The 20557-nt window shown below is 35.3% G+C and overlaps 3 protein-coding genes across 3 annotated transcripts; 1 reads left to right on the plus strand and 2 right to left on the minus strand.

The window, feature by feature from the left end:
• Window positions 1–240: 240 nt before the first annotated feature.
• Window positions 241–5855, minus strand: sar1ab (secretion associated, Ras related GTPase 1Ab). Its single transcript, XM_066678332.1, has 7 exons — window positions 5675–5855; window positions 2901–2970; window positions 2425–2544; window positions 2241–2306; window positions 1923–2026; window positions 1634–1765; window positions 241–1401 (listed from the first exon to the last, which is right to left on the minus strand). Exons 2-7 carry the CDS (start codon window positions 2956–2958, stop codon window positions 1285–1287), a joined length of 597 nt encoding a protein of 198 aa, XP_066534429.1. The 5' UTR covers window positions 2959–2970; window positions 5675–5855; the 3' UTR covers window positions 241–1284.
• Window positions 5856–6679: 824 nt separating this feature from the next.
• Window positions 6680–14245, minus strand: ppa1b (inorganic pyrophosphatase 1b). Its single transcript, XM_066678331.1, has 11 exons — window positions 14091–14245; window positions 12461–12525; window positions 11016–11069; window positions 10713–10832; window positions 9820–9906; window positions 9551–9677; window positions 9324–9451; window positions 8930–9015; window positions 8172–8247; window positions 7440–7479; window positions 6680–6960 (listed from the first exon to the last, which is right to left on the minus strand). Exons 1-11 carry the CDS (start codon window positions 14149–14151, stop codon window positions 6932–6934), a joined length of 873 nt encoding a protein of 290 aa, XP_066534428.1. The 5' UTR covers window positions 14152–14245; the 3' UTR covers window positions 6680–6931.
• Window positions 14246–14809: 564 nt separating this feature from the next.
• Window positions 14810–19661, plus strand: eif4ebp2 (eukaryotic translation initiation factor 4E binding protein 2). The gene is made up of 3 exons (XM_066678333.1): window positions 14810–15195; window positions 16299–16475; window positions 17282–19661. Exons 1-3 carry the CDS (start codon window positions 14835–14837, stop codon window positions 17311–17313), a joined length of 570 nt encoding a protein of 189 aa, XP_066534430.1. The 5' UTR covers window positions 14810–14834; the 3' UTR covers window positions 17314–19661.
• The last annotated feature ends 896 nt before the right edge of the window (window positions 19662–20557 follow it).

Consider the following 20557-nt stretch of genomic DNA (forward strand, 5'->3'; position numbering starts at 1 on the left):
TTTAATAAGCACAAGATTGTTACAGTGGCCCCCGATATTTTACATTCCATACTATCTTACTATGCTTTTTAATAGTTTGTACTATTTGCCCATTATGCAAATTGACACAAATTATATCAATAAAATAACACTGGACTGTGAGTTCTATGACAAATGAAACATTGATACACATACCCAATTTCTTAACATTACATATGCACATAAAGTTGCCATATGAATGACGTACAAATAAATCCACTTTATATTAATTTATTTATTGTCATTCATTAACTGTCAGGATAGGAAGTGAACAAAATACACAGTGTGAATCCAACAACAGGTTTATATTTGACATCCTCCAAAACTATCACTGAAGTAATGCCATCTGCAGCAGAGATATAATGTAAAGATTCAAGTGTAAGTAATTAAAATCTCTACACAATTTGTACAAATATTGCATGTGAAAAATGACCTGTTAATAACATTCTTTGTACTGTCCTAGTGCGTGTTCTGTATAAGTTTGTAATTGTGCCTTTTGTGTACTCTCGTATCATAACTGCATTCAAAAGGTGATAGTCAAAAAGAACTTAATATTGCACAAAAAATATCAGGTAGTTTAACACTGAAAAACATGTCAACATGGTGGGAGTACTGTGTAAATTACTTAAGCAACTACAATAATTCTGCATTAGAAATATAAAAATACATTTAAGTATCAAATATTGCTCATTATGTTTCTGCAACTTTATGTGTTCTGGCAGCATATTTTGAGTGGTTTTTAAAAGCATGTATACAGCATTGTAAATACATCATTCAGTAACAGACCTCATTGTGATTGCACAAAAAATTGACTGATGCTCCCATACTAACATACCACACAGGCACAGAGGTGATGCAGCTGTGATTAAATTAATATTCAGGCACATTAAATATTTTCATGGCAGGCTATGTGACATGTATTCAAGGCAAAAGTACTTTTAACAAAGATGTGTTGTCTGTAATGCAATCCTGCTCTGTGAAAAGCACCCATACATAAGCTTATTATTTCATTCCTTGTATATAGAAGAAAAAAAGATATAAAAAACCTTCATGCAAATTTACAGCATCCATTAACATCTTTTATGATAAAAGACATTGTGGCAGTCCTAAGAAAATAATACATTTATGGCTCAGATCACCTATCACAAGCATAATATTCAGTATTAATTGTGTAACATTTTATATCTACTCCTGAGTCAAATCCTTAAATAAACATGGGAAGTTGGATAGGGATATTGAATTCTTCAGTGTATTTCAGACTTAAAATTAGTCAATGTACTGAGAAAGCCATCTGAAACCTTCCCCATATCCTTGCCTCTTTAAAACGCTGCACATGAAAACTTCCATTGGCCTCATGTTCAGCTCTTTCAGTGACACAGTGCCCTGAAACAAAAAGAATTACAATCACAATTACATTCAAAATCACATCCATCTAATATTAATTTTAAATAGTTTTAAAAAATATATATGCAAAAAAAAAAAAACTTTCATCACTACATCAACATAAAGAGAAAATTATCAGATTAAAATATCTAAAGTGATTACAAAACTTTAAAATGTGTGCTTTTGCAGACTTTAATTAGTGCAACAAGTTTGAGAATGTCTTATTTATTACCTTTCCAGTAGTATGTCCATACAGACCAAACATCTCCCTCAGCGCATCTTCGCTGACTGCTTCTGGTCGATCGATTTTGTTTCCCAAAATGAGGATTGGCACATTAGAAATGGTCTCATCAGTTAACAAAGCCTATAATTTGAGACAATTTTGACAATACCATCAGATATAAAAATATTTTGTAGAAAGTATACATATGGAAACATATGTCATACAAAGAGAAACACAGAAAATAAGTTAAGAATGTGTCAAGAAATAAATAAACAAATAAATGAAAAAGAATGCTTACATCTAATTCAATTTTAGCCTCAAGAAGACGCTCATGGTCAGCACAATCCACAAGATAGACTATTCCATTAATGGCTGGTAAGTAATTCTTCCAAACTCTTCTTGCTGTAAAAAACACATTTGAAAATGATCACACGGGAAATGACACCACACAATCAAATCTGTCTAATCATGTGGATCATTAATTCATACTTCACTATTCAAACAATTTTTTTAGGTATAACAACACTTTTATAAAGCTTAAATTAGGCATGGAGCTGGAATTTGGAGACACAATTACAGCTTTAGGGAAGTTGAATTTTTAGATTCCTGTGTTTACCTTGTGCATGTCCACCCAGGTCAAATGTTGTGAAGGTCATCCCTGCGATTGTCAGCTCTTCTGAAGCTGATAGAAATTACATGACATTCATCATCCTAATTAACAGGTACATTTTAAACTTTACACCACATTTTATTCTTCAATTTATCTCAGAGTGAAACAATCTAATTTAGTAACAACTTACTTGGATGAAGCGTTGGAACATGTTGTCCAAGTCTGTCATCTTTGAGCATGTGCAATAACGTTGTTTTTCCTGCATTATCTAAACCAAGGAAAACCAGTTTTCCAGTCTTTTTATATAGTCCTATAAGAATTAGGAATTAAGATTAAAAATCAGTAACAGGTGAATATGAGTATATACCCAGTATCCAGTGATTTAAACCTATATTTTTTACTTAATTTGCAGAAGGAATCTACATTTTATTCTCTATTCAGCACAGAGTTAGTACTTTATTTGTGTTTGTTATTGTGTTGCAAGTTTAGGAGGAAAGTGATCAGTCATTATTTGATGGCATCAACAATACCTTCACTATCTTGAGGTACTCTACTTTTCCAGTACAAGGAAAGTTTTCTTTTCATTTTTTTCAGTCATTAAGAACACATTTACAATGTCAGCATGGCAATTTTGTAAATTTGGTAAATAATGCTTATTTATTTTACCTAACATCTGTAATACACCACTGAATCCTTTGTAGATCCAATCCCATATGAAAGACATTCTGCTGCAATCCTAAAGCAAAGAAAGTAATGTAAAATATGAAATATGACAAATATCAAAGCTGCTGCTACACACATTAAATTAGAATGTTACAGATTTTTTTTTACAAGATGCATTGTCAATTAATAAATAAATATTTCAAAACCAAACAATAGATTACAATTTATGCATTCTCACATTTACCGCCCATGTCTAAACTAAAGAGAAACATCTCTAATCCAACAGAGAGCACTGAAAGACTACATTTAGACAGTCTGTTTATTTATAATTAAAATACAAAACAATACAAAGAAAGCCAAAAAATAAATAAATAAATCAACCCTGGAAATCACCATGGACAATTCACTGTAGAAACTGCTGGTTCCTCTTTGCTATATTGTGCTGTTACTCGACACAAGGCAGAAACACTAAAGGTTCAAACAGGTAAGTTAAATGCCTGTGTTTTGTCTAGGGCTGTTGTTTTCTGAAGGCACTTGCAAAACTGAGACTGATTCAATTTTCTGACTGATTCAAAAGTTCAGACTCAGAGTCACTGGCACATAAAAGTTGATCCTAAAAGTTGATCCCTTTGACAGAAGCTCAAAGAATTTGTTCATTAGGAGTCAACTCTTCTTAACAAATTACATTTACTTTGATTTTATCCCACCTACTCTGATGTCTGTGGTGAATCTGCTCAGCGGGAGGGTTTGGAACAATACCCTGACAATAGTTTTGGATGTTTCAGAGCAATACATGCTGTATGTCACAATGCCAAGAAAAAAGACATAGGCCTATTTTCTTAGATGTGGAAAGAGTCAACCCAAGCGATTTTAGACTAAAATCTCCTCACACTCCTAAAATAAACAACAATTATTTCTCTATAATCATTTGACATAATGGCAGATATTGTTGTGAAATGCACTTATTTTTAATTTGTCTAAAATTATTTCAGAATTTGGTTCCAGAGGCATCCTTCTGAGCTCATGAACAGTGAGTACAGCAGCTTGAGTCGCCCTGACAACAGCCCCAGAAAAGTGGGAAGGAGCATTGTCCTGCTTTTAGTTCCTTGCAATTTTCTTTTCTGTTTTCAACAGAAAGGTTTTGGAAGTTTTTTTTCCCTGTTTTCCACTCCAACACAAAAATCAGAAAATGGTGTTTCCATTTTTCTTAGTTTCTCAATCAAAAATTATAAAAGATAAGTATTTTCCTGTTTTCCATTTCAAAAACCAAATCTAATGACCAAAAAGTATACTGGGTCTGTGTGCCTTTTGTTAATTGGTTTTTCCTGTTTCAAAAGATATAAATATCATTGACTTAAGGAAAGCAAACCATTTTATACAACATAAAACTAAATATAACAAAATATGGAAAATGAATATGAACTAAAATAAAATAAGTTTTTTTTTTCATTCCTGCTTGTGGCTGATTATGGATTGGGCTGTATATTTTAGCAAGAACTGGAAATTCACACTGAGGACATGGGTGTCTGGAGAGGGCTAATAGAAGTAAGTTTGCGAAACCACAGCAGAATGGTGACGTGAAACAAAATATCAATTTATAGTGAACTAAAATCAAATTATATCAGATTCTAATATTCCATGTATTTGTGTTTTGATGTGTTGGAAGAAAAGAAAAAACTAATAAAATCTACATTCTCTGGTACTGTTGATAACATACAAAGTAGGGAAATGGGTCATTCTCCGTTTTTCTATTGCAGAATTAGAAATGGAAATCCAATTAACGAAAGGTACCGGGATCATACTGACACACACCTCTAGTACTGTTAAAGGGTAAACAAAACCAAAGTGGCATAATTCTCTGACTACAACAGAAACTCAGCAAATTATTTATTTACTAATGTAAGCAAATCCCTTATCATTTAATTGAATAACCTTCTTTAATGGAGGTTTTAGGAGCATTAAGACTTCTCCTGTCAGATTCTCAAGACCTGAGATCATTTTAAATAATTGAGAACCTTTTTGTGTATCCATTAAACTTCGCCGTGTGTTTGTAAATAAATAAATAAATAAATAATTGGTAATTAAACTGGTAACACAGTGCGTTCAGTAAATGTAACGTGTTTGCAGGTCACAGACTCGGGGTCACTCAGAGTTGTTCAAAATTGCTGTGTTGCTGGAGTTTGGTCCACAATACTCACGTGGTTCAAAATGACATTTTTTTAACCGAAACCCCAATGACTCCAAGTGCAACACAACTATTTTTATAGAGCGCCGCGGACACTCGCTACTTGACACCGAGTTCCCATGCCTTACAGACACCTCTGTCACTCAAGTGACCGAGACCGAGTTATTGTGAAATATATAAGACCTGTTCTTAAACTAAGCAGATTTTGTTTTACCAGCTCTGGTATGTGGTAATCTCTCATTTAAACATTTTACACTGAATTAGCTTCATCAGATATTGGCCCTTTCTGCTGAATGCCAAACAGTTATCGCTAGCTACACTTGAAGACCAGTTGTTTAACGTCGTTAAATATATATATAAAGCAACGTAATGTTACGTATTTCTTTAAATATGCGGAATATACCAGTACATCTTGTTCGATTAAGTATGTCATTTTCTGTCAGCACTTTTATAATAGCAAAAAAGTAACAAGACGACGTGTATTTCTGCACTTTCTCTTCACAGTTCTGTCACAAACTGACTTCAACGTCGACCTGCTGTAAACTAAACAACACGAACTACGAACTTAAATAAGGTTGTATATTTAACCCACCTCTTGGTCTCTCTGGTCGCCGGGAGCTTGCTTGTCGATAATGAAGGTTTCACAGAATCTACCGAGCTGATCACTTACTGTGAGATATGTTCTCAGATAACAGTAAATAGGAATTGTTTATTTTTTGGCAAAGTCCAACTACAGAAAAAAATAAATATCCTCCACCGAACAGCCACGTATTAGCAATATTAGTGAGGTAGAATCTTTGAACACCGCCCCCCTGTGGTGAACCCTTAAATGACTGTAGAAAGTAGGAGAAACCTCAGTTGAGCTGTTCCACCATCTAGAGATCCTACTGAAAGTGTGTTCTAGAGGAACGTATACAGCACACACAACATACACAGATAGATACAGGGCAGGGATGGTACAAGACAAAGATTACTCTGAATAATCATTTATGTGTACAACTCATTTTTTCAGTGTCATGTGATATATGAGGTGACCTGTAGTAAATCTGGAAAAATATAGTAAGTTTAATAAAATTCCAGCTAAAAAAATGCAACAAATAAATAAATTAATAAAAAAAATTAAAGATTTGATGTGTAGAGATGTGTAGCAAATAAGCTACAAGATAATCCTTGTTACAGTGCATTTGCCTGTTGTGTACTCCTAATTGACAACACAAATGGCAAAATCACTGTCCATTCTGATTGTATTCAAGTTTTTCAGTAATGTGTATTTAAATTACTGTATCAATTATGGGATAAAAAATATACATATACATGGGATGTGGTTGATCAACATATTGTAGACCACCGTGAACCCATGGAAAAGATGAACATTTCACAAGGGTGGCAGTAAATAGGTGGCAGCTTAAAGATCAATTTTGTTTATGGGGATCCCACTCAAAGAACTAAATTTAATTAAAAGCCTTTTCATGTGGGACTAAATTCTAGTAAACACATTCTCATTTTCTTCCACACCTGCAAGAAAATATACATGGACCATACATTTCAGCTGTAATAAAGTAATCATAAAAAGCAAGCAACAGTTTGTGTTATAACAGAAAGAAACTTTATTAAAGCAACCATACAATACCTGAGTTTGACTAGACTGTTGAATTTGACTTTCAGTTAAACAGTATCTAATGACACTTTGATTAAATACATGAGAAATTAATTTAACAAGACATATGTTAACTTCCTCAGTGCTACCATTAAACGTTTTAGAACCTATAAATTACCCATCTCTGTCTACACCTACATTGTCCAAACTGATGAGATCAGACTGGTCCATCCATGTTGTCTTTTGCTTTTATCACTTTTCATAATAAAACCATTTGTCAACTGAAAAAGAAAAGAAAAGGCAAGATTACTCATTAATTTATTCCATTTAAAATATCCTGCCTTTTATATTAGTGGAGAGAATGCCTTAATTATTTAAAAAAATGCAAAATATCATGGACTGGCATTAGCTTTCTATTTCTCCTAAGCTGCCTTTTGTCCCACTATCAGCAGGGCTTTTAGAAAAATTCAAGAGATTCACTGGTTCAGAGCTGCAGTACTCTCTAAAGGGAGGGGGCAAGAGTGAGAGAGAGAGAAAAAAGGTGCACCAGGCACCTTAAAACTGGTTTTAATACCTGAAAAACATGCCCTGCAAGTGTACACAGAACACTTACACAGATGGAATAGAAAGCAATCTCAGAGTCAAAGTTCACCACTCCTAGTCCATTAATTGCATAAGCATTTTAACTGGCTGTAATACTGTAACAATGTAATAACAGGGGGGAAAGAAGCAAGCAAACCAGAAGCCATGACTTGTGTACCTGAGTCAGGAATGAGTCCTGTATTTCCACATGGAGAAGTCTGTGAGGTTATGAAGAAGAAGAAGAAAAAAGTTTAGTTTAAAAACAATTATGCAATGTGTACCCAAACCTGAAAAATAGGATTAAATGTAGACACATTAATTTTATTGTATTTGAAGTAATTGCCACTACAGTAAAATCCATTTTGTAATCCCCACATATAAAATCTTTAACAGTGGAAGACTATCTTCTTATTTATTCACCCATTTAAGCTATGATGAAGACATTGGTGCATAATATGCTACAAAGAGCTCTTTTATTTATTTATTACTTTTTTAAGTGAATCTAATTTGAAGGGGGCAACCCTCTCCAGGTGACGTCTGTGAGGAGTTTGGTGTGTTTTCCCTGTTTCCTCCGGGTGCTCCGGTGTACTCACATAGGCCAAAAACACACGTTGGTAGGTGGATTGGCGGATGGACTCAAAGCGTCCATAGGTGTGTGTGTGAGTAAATGTGTGTGTGCCACCCTGTGAAGGACTGGCGCCCCTTTCAGTGTGTGTTCCTGCCTTGTGCCCAGAGATTCTGGGTAGGCTACAGACACACTGGGACTATGAACTGGATAAGTGGTTAAATATTGTTGTAACTAAATACATTTAACTTTTGTTATGATGCCTCTAAATGTCTAATAATAATAAAAAGAAAAATCACTTCAAGGACAAAATATGTATTCAGGAAAAAGAAGAAAAGAACATACTTTCTCAACAATTGCTTTGGCTTCCTCCGGTGAGAGGCAGAATGCACTGCCAGCCTCTGACACACAAGTGTTTTTGCTGCGTAAAGGACAGATTAAGAGAAAATCAGCCAGATAAAGTACACATACATTCACAGCGCACATAACATGACATACCTAACAAATGACCAAGTAGCAGAGTTTGAAAGGTTTTGGGCAAACACCGAATGCTCCAATGTGTCCAGCTTGTGTAGGCTTGGGATTTCACCTTTTGGTTTTCAAAGCCTAATTGATGCTTTTTAACAAATATTTTATAGATTAAATATGTATTGACAACCCTTAACATGTTGATGTTGCTGAAATTATTTAGCACTGTGATCCAAGATGCTTTGTTAAATAGCACTGGATGAAGCAAATTAGTTAAAGTGAATTTGCATCTCAATTATGGATACCTGATTAGCATTTGATCATATCCCCTAACACTGCCTCTCACAAACCCCCACCCACACACTGTTTATCTGTTACCTACTTTTGGCTGTTACGGTCACTACTCAGTTAACCATCACCATCAGAAGAAATATAAAGTTTTTATTTAGGCTCTTAATTACAACAGTAGTTGGAGTTTTGTAAAACTTGGGTCCATTTCACAATCAAAACTTGATATGGTTAGGATGGAACAAAGTTGTGTCTAGCTTAGCTACAGACAAGTACAGAAGTTCTCAGGATGTATACATTTCCTGGTCTAATTTAAAAGAGACTTCAGAGAGCTTATGAGAGCTTACCAGTTCAGTTCTCCTGCATTAGTCTGTTTTGAAAAAAGTGCTTTCCAAAACTCGTGAGTACTTTTGATAGTCTTAATGGCAAATTCCTGTCAACAAACAAATAAACACTTTGCTAGAAAATACACTGCAGCACATCCTCTTAGTGTTTAGCTTGAAAGTCAGTTTTGTGTTCTGAAGGTATTCTTTAGGTCATGACTAAAAGGCAAAAAATCAACAACATGATCAAATAATATTCATGGATTTTAGTACAAACAAAAATTATGTAATATAAAAAAAGAAATATTTGTGCTATTAACTGTAACACAAATTAATTACAGATGTGAAAAACAATTGCAGGTTTTTCTTTCTTATTTTTTTAAATGGTTCTCTAAAATAGGAGGACAACACTATGTACCTTGTCTTTGAACTCTCCATTAAAGGCAAACTTGTTTTCAGGCTTTCCGTCAGGCACCTTGTATCGTCTAAACCAGTCCACAGTGGCTTCGAGGTAGCCTGGTTTGAGTCTCTGAACATCTGTAATATCTAAACGTACATTATAAAGCAGATAAAAATTATTACATACTAATAAACCTGCTGCTGATAGAGCTGAAATGTAAGAGGCTTACACTTTATGGAACTGACCATTGAAATCCTTTGCTTCTGGGTCATCAGTGTTGATTGCAATAACCTTCCAATCTGTTTCACCTTCATCAATCATTGCTAACACACCCAGGACTTTCACTTTGATAACGTCTCCACGGGAGCACACCTTAAAAAAAATAAATAAATAAATAAAATAAAAACCACTTATGCCCAATAAAACATGTTTACATGCACAGAAAATGAGCAAATAACTACAGTACACTTAAGACAAGCAGTGTCAAAAAACACAAAAATACATACATGCATACCTTGCTACCAATTTCACAGACATCGATTGGGTCATTGTCACCACAACATCCAGTATCACAGTCTGTGTGTCCAGGGTCTTCCCAGGTCTGTTGGGGGAAGCAATATTGATGTGGGATTTAAAGACAGACAAGATTCAGGTAATTTTCCATGTGAAAAAATTACAAGGTCACACTATAATTTCTTTCTATCTTTCTTTCTTTCTATCTATGTTTTATCTCAACTGTCGGCCTAAATTCATTCTTTTGGTTCTCCTTTTCTGAAAATGTGATCTAATGATTTCACACCACAACAAAACCAATGGCTAAACCATATGTAGTGTACTATGTAGGTCATAAAAATAGTGCCTCTGTCCTGACTGTGGCAGGGGAACAGGGATCTGTTTTCAAATGTGTCTGAGATACAATCGTTGGGTTTTTCACTTATGTTGATTTAATTTTAACATATTGTCGCTGTCCAATTAAAAACATTTATTTCCAAAAATATTAACTTTACAGAAAGAAAAAACACTAACTTTCAATTAAAGTGAATGTAAAAAAGATTTTATTTTAAGTTATTTTGGAGCATTTAAATTCATTCATCATTAAATTTGAACATGATGTGAATGACAGCTGCTGTGTTCAAATGATTTAGTAAACTAAAAATTGACAAAAATAAACATACATGTTTTAGATGGAAAGCAAAGATATAAATCACTGTAAACATCCTAGATTTGGTTTTAATTGTGTTTCAGTAATTAGTAAGTCCTCAAAATGGTGGTTACCATCCACATTGATATCACATGCAATGGAAGGATACAATACTAATATAAAAACTCAGCTATTGTTGCTTAGTGATGATAATGTATATTGCTCTTGCATAGTCTGCAAAATAAATCAGTCCTTATCTGCCTTACCTGAGGGATGGCACCATAGTTCCAGATATAGCCTTTGTGTGGAAAAACATTGGCCACATAGCGCAAATTACCCTTCTTAACATCCTGCTTTATTGGGTTGAGGGGGTCTTTTGTAGCAATCTGAAAATAAATAAAAAATTATTCTAGAAAATATAAAGAATGTGATAAGCTGTAGTTGCCTAATTCATACTAAACCTATTAATTTCTAAGGCATACGCCTATAGATTGAAAATGTGAGCATTAATTTACATTGGTACAATATAAATTCAAAGCTACTGAACTCTGTATCATGATCAGCCATACCTCCATTTTTGCATTTGTCCATCGTGGTACTTCAACAACCATGTGGAAAATAATCTGCAAATTGAACATTTACATGTCATTCTTGTGCAATTTTTAGTTATATGCACAGATTATTTTATTAAATGTGCACTGGATCAGCAGTTACTGGTTACTACATATAAACAGAGATGTTGAGTGCAGGGAAAATATGTAAATTTAAATGTACTTTAAATGTAAATGTAATTATATCTGATATACAGGTGCATCTCAAAAAATGAGAATATCATCAAAAAGTTCAGTAATTCAATCAAATGTTGATGATTATGGCATACAGCCAACGAAAACCCGAAAGTCATTATCTCAGAAAATTAGATTATTAAATAAGACCAATATAAAAAAATGATTTTTAACACAAATGTTGGCCTACTGAAACATATGTACAGTATGTAGATTTAATACTACTGATTTGCAATAAATTTGAAATGAAATGCAAAATTTTACTCTCATCTAAAAACAAGACTTTGGGCCACTGAGCAACAGTCCAGCCCTTTTTCTCTTTGGCTCAGGTAAGATGCTTCTGGCGCTATCTCTGTGTCTTGAGTGGCTTGACATAAGGAATGCGACAGTTGTGGCCCTTGTCCTGGATACATCTGTGTGTGGTGGCTCTTGAAGCACTGACTCCTGCTGCAGTTCATTCCTTGTGAATCTCCCCCAAATTTTTGATTGGCTTTTTCTTGACAATCCTTTCAAGGCTGCAGTTACCCCTGATGACTGTGCACCTTTTTTCTACCACACAATCTTTCCATTAACATGATTGAATACAACAGGAGGGTGTCAATGACTGCCTTCTGGACATTTGTCAAGTCAGTTACCTTCCCCATGATTGTGTAACCTACTGAACCAAACTAAGGGACCAATTAAAGGCTTAGAAAACCTTTGCAGTTGTTTTGTGTTAATTATTCTAATTTGAATAATCTGAAATAATGACTTTTGGGTTTTCATTGGCTGTAAGCCATAATCATCAATATTAAAAGAAATAAGCACTTGAAATAGATCACTCTGTTTGCAATGAATATGAGTTTCACTTTTTAAATTGAATTACTGAAATAAATTAACTTTTAGATGACATTCTAATTTATTGAGATGCTCCTGTATGAATGACTTAAAATGGATTGCATCTAATAAGAAAAAAAGTAGATACTGAATATGAAGAAGGAAGTGTAAGACACCAAGATATATCTAGTTTAAGGGTAAAGGTCACTCTGCAAAAACTGTGATAAAGGACAGACCCTAAAATTGTGAAATGACCACTGATTACCCAAGAAGGCTAAGGGAGGCAGACTAATATTTCTTTTGTATTATTTAAAGAAAATGCAATCTAAAACGATAAACACCTATAGCAATTAACTCTCAGTCATTCAGTCAAAATGAAAACATATGAGGGAGGTTAAGGAGGTACTCCATACCTGGTCTTCATCTGCATACATAGGTATGTCATGAAATGGCGAAATGTACTTTCCATCTGAATTTTCTGTTTAGACAGTGAACCAACAACAAATATCAAACATTGAACCAATACAAAATCAATTCTACAGTAGTTAAGGTATGGGCAGACTTAGTAAGTAACTAACAGACAGTAACTCAGTTACTGGAACTGAAAAGTTGATGGGTTTAGAATATAAACTCATTACAGTTTTTAATTAAGTGTACTGTAAATCACATACATCTGCTTTCTAAATCTGTGTTTTTCAAGCTTTAATTTCTTTCTGTTCAGTTGGTGAGTGGATCTGACATTCACTGCTGCTTCTTTAACTCATTTTTACACACGCGAAAACAACAGTCACAGACGTTTTTTGTTAAGACACTGGTCATCCATAACATTAGAACCACCTCCTGGTTTCTGATAATAAGGGTGCACTTTGTAGTTCTACAGTTAAAAGACTGCAATCCTTCTGTTGCTCTGCAATGTTCTTCAGTGTTGAGGACATCCACAGGACCATCACAGAAAAGGTATTTTTTGGGTGTCCAATCTATTCTACACACCTTCCTTAATGATCGACCAAACAGATGTAGCTCATATTTTGCTGCACAATTTGTGTTTGTCATGCTCTAGCCCAGTGGTTCCCAACATGGAGAATGAATAACCCTCCATACAATATTTGCTATTTTGTGGTCCTGACCATTGGAAAACAGGTTAAATGAAGCTAAAAATATGCAGTTCTAAATGGACCACAGTCTAAAACTTTAGAACTAAAAAATGCATATATGTTCAAAATGACAAAATGGACAGTTAACATAGAAACAAGGAGATAGCTTTAATGAGATGGCAGATTTAGAGATGCACAGGTATTTGTTGTGATTGGACTTCCTGTATTGAACCTCTGAAAATTAAAGCAGTAGGGCTACACATTTGTACAATAAACGTGAATAAATGTAAAAAGCATTTGGGATTTGTGTCATTTAGGATTTGTATTTTCTTTATATTTATTATATGAACTAGTGAGTGTACAGTTAGGTTTTTTTAAACTGTAAAATGATTTATATCAAGAATGTGGGTAAAACTACTGTTATATAAAATATAATCAGCAACTACTGTAATACAATATTGATCAGCAATGTCTTGCACGTTATGATTTGGATCACTTTAGGAAATGTTATTCACTTTCAGTTTTTGTACTGTATCTCCGCCTAGGATATTGCATCAGTCTGCGGATTGGTGCATTCGCTTAGGTCTTTACCCTCTACAGCCACCTTAGATCAATCCTGAAAGACCTGTGAAGGATGGAACAGTTGAGTTTTCCGCCTCCGAGTAAGAAACTCACAGAATACATCATAATGTGAATTAAAGTTGTGTTCACAATACAAATACGAATTATAAAGAACAGTTCATTTAAAATAAATTTAAAAAATTGCGAGTGTAATAATAGCAATAATAACATGCGTCCTACTTTAACCTGAACATTAAACGTGGCTAAGGCGTTAACCGGTTAATCAATGCGACACGTGGGAAGATACTGCACACTGCTTAAAAAAGCAAGGGTCGCCATTTATTCCCGCGTTATGAGTTCAGTCAAACGAAATTAATGTCCCACTCACTAAAATACACTCTGTAATTCAGAGTGTTAGGATTTCCTCTTTCTTCAGTCGAGAAGCTCATGGTAGCGCTCTGTCTCCGGGAAACTCAGTGAGAGGAGCTTGCGGTACAATGACCCGTGAAGAGTTTAAAACAGACATGCGCACTTTGAGGCAGCATCCCAATTCAAAACATCCCTTCCTCACTTCCCTTACACACTACCACTCGAGTTAGTTCAAGTGGCGGTAGGTACAGGAAGGCCACAATTTTCATTATGTTAATGTTGTATGTAAAGGAACAGGATAAATAATAAATATCCATGTTTATAAGACACCTTAACTTTCCGCTGAATAGATTATTCCCCCTGCAAGTTAAAAATTAATAAATTAATTAATAAAATATAATACATGATTTATTTAAATAATTATCTTATTAGGCTTCAAAATAGTGAAGGGCCAAAATGTTCTTGACTTCTACTAAAAGTTAAATTATATGTGATTGTTTTACGTGTATATTATAATTAATGAAAAGCAGCCTGCTGTGTTTAATATGAGACAAATACTAGTTCACGTAGCTTCAGATGTGGCAAATTCAAGTCCAGAAAGAAAAAAATGCCTCCCAGAATTTAGTTTCAACTGCCCTTACACATCTGAATCTGGTTTTAGACGATCTGACAAGCCAGACAGATGGAATGAAATCCTGGAGGCACTGATGTTGATGTGGGTCCTAGTGGAATACTCCTATACTACAGTGTACGTTGGGAGAAAATGGAAAGCGGCCCCGTGAACACGTGTTGGGCTACAGCTCTGTGCTCATATCCTTCGGGGACGCTTTGCTTCCTGCCTGGCGGAGGGAGGGACGGTGCTGACGGCTGGGAGGACGAGAACGAAGAGAAAGCCTCAGAAAAGAGAGAAAGAGGGCAAAGGGCCTGGAGTTCAACCGTCCGTAGGGGTACAACTTTGGTTCCACACTGCCGGGTACCCGAATCTAATGCCATGTCGTCCAGTCGTCAGCATAGTGAAAGCAGGGCCATACCGACCAGGAAGGTGCTGATCAACGACGCAACGCAGCTACCTCACGACTATTGCACCACTCCGGGAGGCACTTTATTTTCAACTACCCCAGGAGGTAAACAGGCTTACAGCACGCTGCTTGTGTCCCAGTGGTCTTTACATGCAGTTTTGTGTTTCCTCTCAGCTCGCTTCTGGAGACTGGGGCCTAGCTACTGTCAGAAGCCCGTTGTGTTCAAAACAAAAACAAGCTCTCGCACCGCCTCTGCCTCGCTGTAACTCCGATGATTGGTTGCTTTTCAGCTCCGTGATTGACAGTCAGGACGGATCGAGTATCGATAACAAAGGGAAGGGTCCAGTGTTAGCTCACAGCAGTAGTGAAATATCGAGCTTTTTACCTCCATCTAGAACCAACTTCAGCACCCACAGAGCTCTTATCAGCACATCATGTAAATATGTACAGTAGCACAGGTTTTCCAAATATATAATGTTTATATTATGTAATAAACATTTTACATGTATCCTCTTAAGGTGTTGTAGTGTCTTTTTACTTAAAATTAATATAGAAAGATTTTGAAGTACACTGTGCAAACATTTATTAAATATAATGCATATGAAGATTTTGATTTAACGTTTCTCACTATATTTATTGCAACACTAATCACTTTAATGTCTTCCTCTGGTGTTGCACCCTGTGGATGTTTAAATATTCTGAAGTTATTCTAAGAAATTAAAATATAGTAATACATTTTGATGCAACAATAAATCTTTGATTTTAATCGGTACAAGCAGATCTGTGATTATGCAAATAAGTCCCCGTTCCTTTCTTCACTTACCCCTCATCCACTCACATGCATCTTGAAACCCTAAACCCTCAAGCTAATAGTATTGGTTCCTAATGTCTATTTATTATGTGACAAAACTTTAATTCACTCATTTGTGACTGTCTCTGGAACACTGCTGATTCGCTGATAGTTTATTCCAGACACATGGGCTTTATAGTATATATACTTTTACATTCTCTGTATGACTATAATTAATAAGTTAGTTTGAGTTCACTGGAGAAATGATAATGTCATATTTCCACGGTCTCTCTTTTCACATCTTTTCCACCATTAAGTTTGTGATAAAATATTGTTAGTGCAAAAGGATGATAATGAGTTTGCTAAAATAATTGTGTGGCTATGTGACTTTTTATTCATCAGTTTCTTGTGTCTTCAGGCACCCGGATCATCTATGACCGTAAATTCCTGTTAGACCGGCGTCATTCACCTATTGCCCAGACTCCCCCCAAACACCTGCCTGTCATCCCTGGAGTGACTAGCCAAAACATTCTGAATGAGAACAAGAAGAATGAAGCCAATCATGTCAATAACCATGATGGGAAGCCAGGGCCAGGTTTGTCATTTCATACATTTAAATACATCTCTCTCAGATTACAACATTGTGTGCATTCAGACTATTTCTTGAGCTAACGGCATGCATGTGATTTGATAATTTGACAGATCTGATTTGGCTGTTGTTTTAGTTCACATTCATAAATGTAAATGAACTGTATTTGTAATGTGAACATATCTGTTCCTGAAATGGCATTGATCATTTTTGGGACATCATCTACGTAACCAACAACAACAGATATTATATTTTTAAGTTGACACTTTGTATTAAAATTTTGCTGCTGCACCAAGGAAAATGTCTTATCCTTTGTAGTGCACATTCTAGGTCAAAAATGAATGGTTTCTGCACTCACACATTGTGTTATACGTCAAATGATTGACGTATACTCCGTTGTACTCCATTCGAGTGCACTGTCTTGCTTTAGTATTTTCAGCGTATTTCATTATGTAGGACGTGTGGCACTATTTGTGTTGCAGCTTGTGCCTCTCCTCCATGGATATTTGGCTACTCTGCTGGTGCTGACTGAGACAACAGCACAAGGCACATGCATACAGGACAAAAAATATACATGAAATTTGATCTCACTGTTCACATTATGTCACATGGATTGGGTACATATGCAATGTAGGACCACATATAACAATACTCAAGTCTGATTTGATATGTCCACACCAGCCCTTCAAAAAGCTGGTCTGTATTACATTAAGGCCAAATATCACATTGGAGTCTCTTCAGCCTGGTAATGTGATTGCAGTTTTAAATATTTTTTCCAGGACTTTTTGCATATGACTTTCTTGTTCTTACAGGTGAGGATGCTCAGTTCGAGATGGACATCTAAGGAAGAGGAACCAACATAATGAACAAATAATAACCTGGCACTGATGTGTCAGAGGCTTGGCTTGTAGAAACCAATGTTGTGAGCCCTCTCCTTTAGCTCTCTCTAGCTGCTGGGTGCTAAGAAACCATGGGATTATTTGACTCATGTTGGCCTACTGGCTTTCTGGAGCCCTGAAATTTAACAAATGATTCCCATGGTTAGGTTTCAGGGCTACCAACAGCTACACTTGCTTAAGCCACACAGCAAGGGGGGAAATGTCTGTATTTTAAGTGCCCAAATACAAAAATTTGTGGAAACAGATTTACTTGCAAAACAGCCATCAGAGATTTATGTGTGGTATTTTAGAGTTGTTTTCAGAATTGTCTCTTTGGTTAGATGCTGTATGAGGATCCAAAATGCTTTATTTTGTACAACTGTATCTTGGTTTTGTGTCATTCACTCAGATACCTGTTCCTCATTACATATGCTTCTTTATGATAATCCAATTCAATATAATTTATTTTTAGTTGCAAAGTAAACCCGGAACAACACGATTAACATATATTTTGTGCCTCTGAATCAAAAAAATTCCATTATAATTCCAGGCCTTTTATATTAGTCTGGCATCCGTTTATGATGTCTATGTTCTGACACAGAAATGTCAAGTTTAGCCTTGGGTCAATAGTTTTTTTTTAAACATGCCTAAACCACAGACCTTAAATGGGAATTTGAGTTTTTGAGAATGCTACCGAACTGTACCCAATTTTCTGGCCATTCTACCCAGTACAGATTTTTCATGAGTCATTCTTATTTTATTACTTTCTTGCAAAAATATCTGTTGGTAGGGTAAAAACCATCCTGTTTGACCAGCTTCTCTTTAGCTAGAGAGAACCTGTTAAAAATATCTGATTTATCCTGCTAGCAATACAGTTTGTCCCTACCTTTGAATTGTGAGTGAATCCTGATGATACTTGAAACATCGCCATCAGCTTTGTGTTCACTGAGTGATAGACAACAAATAATGTAAGTGACACAATATTAGTTGTTGGTCAAAGGTAAAGACAACACGCACAGCTTTGGACTGAGTAAAGGGTGTAATATACTCTATAAGTAATGTGTAGAAAGGTTCCCAGAGCCAGAGCTGGTCTCAACACACACTTACACATCATACACTTTACTTTATGTGATTTACAGGTGAAATGACAGGGAATTACATAGCATTAACACCAGTTGTGATGCCTGATATCTTATATATACAGCTACATTATGAACCAACTCTGACCAGATGGAAGGTAGAAAAGCACTGAAGTGTTGTGGGGTCAGTCGTCCTATTATCCATCACTGACAGTGCTGTTCAAAATTTGTGATCAAGCAGCAAATGAGGAAATGGATATTTTTCAGATGACGTGACTTTTTTTTTTTTTTTGATAGATCAAAAGTCTTTGAAGCTTGAATTGAACATGTCCAATGCTTCTCTATGCATATGGTTTTGAGTTTCTTCTCCTAAGCTCAGATGTCAGCATTCAACAATGCCAAATTTCTGTGAAGTTCTTCAGTGTTGTTTCATGCATCTTCATGGTAAACAGAAGGTTTCAGACTTTCACAAGAGATTGTTTCTAATAAAGTGAGGGAATTCAACATATTCTCTCAACTCTATACCTGCTGTGCTTAAATCATTCTTGTTTTCTTTTTCTCATTGATTTCTTGTGCTAAGTCTCTTTACCCATGCCTTACTTTACTAAGCTTAGCAGCTGTGACTTAAACAAATTCAGTTGTTTCCCCTTTGTCTGATTGGTGTCTTTCATTTTTGTGGATTTAAGCTCAAGGTTGTTTGTTTTATCAGAATACATTTATATTTTTAGAGACATGTTGGTTATTTCATTTTATTTTTTTTACCTTTTGAGGGCAGAGAGGTTTGGGCTTACAACAGTGTAATGGATGTACTATGATCAGTGATTTAATCAAAAGGAAATTTGGATTTGATTGCTCAGGTTGTAAGGCTAACTGCTGCCTCAAATTTCAGTACTAATTGGCAAAGAGAAGGAGAAATGGGCATAAAAGCAAAAGGAAGCATCTTGCTCACTTTACTGCTGCAGACTGTTGTGAGCTGTCAAATCTCTCAGTATCTTTTCAGACCCTTAAACTCAAGTGTCATATTTTTAATGACTGGTGTCATTAGAGTTCACAAATTTCCTGTAAGGAGTTTATACCTGACTAGGGGCTTTTCTAGTTTCAACTGGTATCATATTGCATATAAAAGTTGACCTGAACTGATATTTTTTTCTGAATTTGAGACCCTGTTAAATTTACTTTAGTTTGGAAAAAAAGCCAGTGCCAGTGGTCTATGTAACAGCAAAATCAATAAAAGTTCCTTAATAATATTGCATTTTTCTTTATGTTGTTTCATGCACATATTTTTTAACATAGCTTTTATATTCTTTATGAACAAGGTAATGATATTTTGTGTCAAAGTATTACTTCCAAATCATGAATATAAAAAAAACACATTTAATTTTCCATAACGTTTGGCCCTTTAAACATAACTAGCTAATTTAATTTTGTTTTAAATCTCATTGGTCTGTACTGACAGGAGAAATGTTAAATGAAGAGAACAGTGAAGATAATTGAGGAGGGGGAAAAAACAGCAAAACAAATTAACATATTTTGTGTTAAACCCTTAAAAGTTGTACTCCGTCCATTATTGCGAAAGTGTTGGGGCTTGATAGTACATTTCTGTAGCAAAACTGATAAGCATCACCATATTCAAAGTTGTATATACAGCATAGTATCTATAGTTTGCAGTCAAGACTTATAATAAATATAAACATAGTACTTATGTAGATTGCCTCAAATATTCACAATCACACTGTAAAAGAGAGAAAAGTGGATCCTTCTGGAGCTTTTAAACTCTTCTCTTTCCTGGCTTCCCCAGCAGGAAGGATGGAACTACAGTATATGAATTACTTTAGAGAAGTGCTTGGTTGCTTGGAAACCCTTGGCAACACTGTCTATAGCACACCAGCAGGCAGTTCAAACTGAGGCTGTTCTTTATCAATGCAGTAAAAGGCGCCACCTCTTAAAAAGACTTTATTTAACTGAGACCAAATCCTCTGAAAGACACTGACAGTAAAACTAAGGCCTCTTGTCCATGTGCACAAAAGTGACATTAGCAACATTTTCCATCACTGTCGATACATTTTACAGTGGTTATTCTGCACTGAATTTAGTTGTTTACTTGATCAGTACTTGTGCTTAAAAACAGGGC

The sequence above is a fragment of the Hoplias malabaricus genome, chromosome 8 (assembly GCF_029633855.1).
Source record: "Hoplias malabaricus isolate fHopMal1 chromosome 8, fHopMal1.hap1, whole genome shotgun sequence".
In the NCBI taxonomy this organism is placed as follows: domain Eukaryota; kingdom Metazoa; phylum Chordata; class Actinopteri; order Characiformes; family Erythrinidae; genus Hoplias; species Hoplias malabaricus.

Bases quoted from the DNA above. Each gene is read 5' to 3' on its own strand.
- sar1ab (XM_066678332.1), bottom strand. From the start codon at position 2,958: ATGTCTTTCATATGGGATTGGATCTACAAAGGATTCAGTGGTGTATTA. The intron at 2,307-2,424 runs GTAAGTTGTTAC...AATTTCTATCAG, and splicing joins TGTTCCAACGCTTCATCCAA to CTTCAGAAGAGCTGACAATC. The intron at 1,766-1,922 runs GTAAGCATTCTT...CTCAAATTATAG, and splicing joins AGGCTAAAATTGAATTAGAT to GCTTTGTTAACTGATGAGAC.
- ppa1b (XM_066678331.1), bottom strand. From the start codon at position 14,151: ATGAGCTTCTCGACTGAAGAAAGAGGAAATCCTAACACTCTGAATTAC. The intron at 12,526-14,090 runs GTGAGTGGGACA...CTGTCTAAACAG, and splicing joins GAATTACAGAGTGTATTTTA to AAAATTCAGATGGAAAGTAC. The intron at 7,480-8,171 runs GTATGTTCTTTT...ATAACCTCACAG, and splicing joins CCAAAGCAATTGTTGAGAAA to ACTTCTCCATGTGGAAATAC.
- eif4ebp2 (XM_066678333.1), top strand. From the start codon at position 14,835: ATGGAAAGCGGCCCCGTGAACACGTGTTGGGCTACAGCTCTGTGCTCA. The intron at 15,196-16,298 runs GTAAACAGGCTT...TTGTGTCTTCAG, and splicing joins ATTTTCAACTACCCCAGGAG to GCACCCGGATCATCTATGAC. The intron at 16,476-17,281 runs GTTTGTCATTTC...TTGTTCTTACAG, and splicing joins TGATGGGAAGCCAGGGCCAG to GTGAGGATGCTCAGTTCGAG.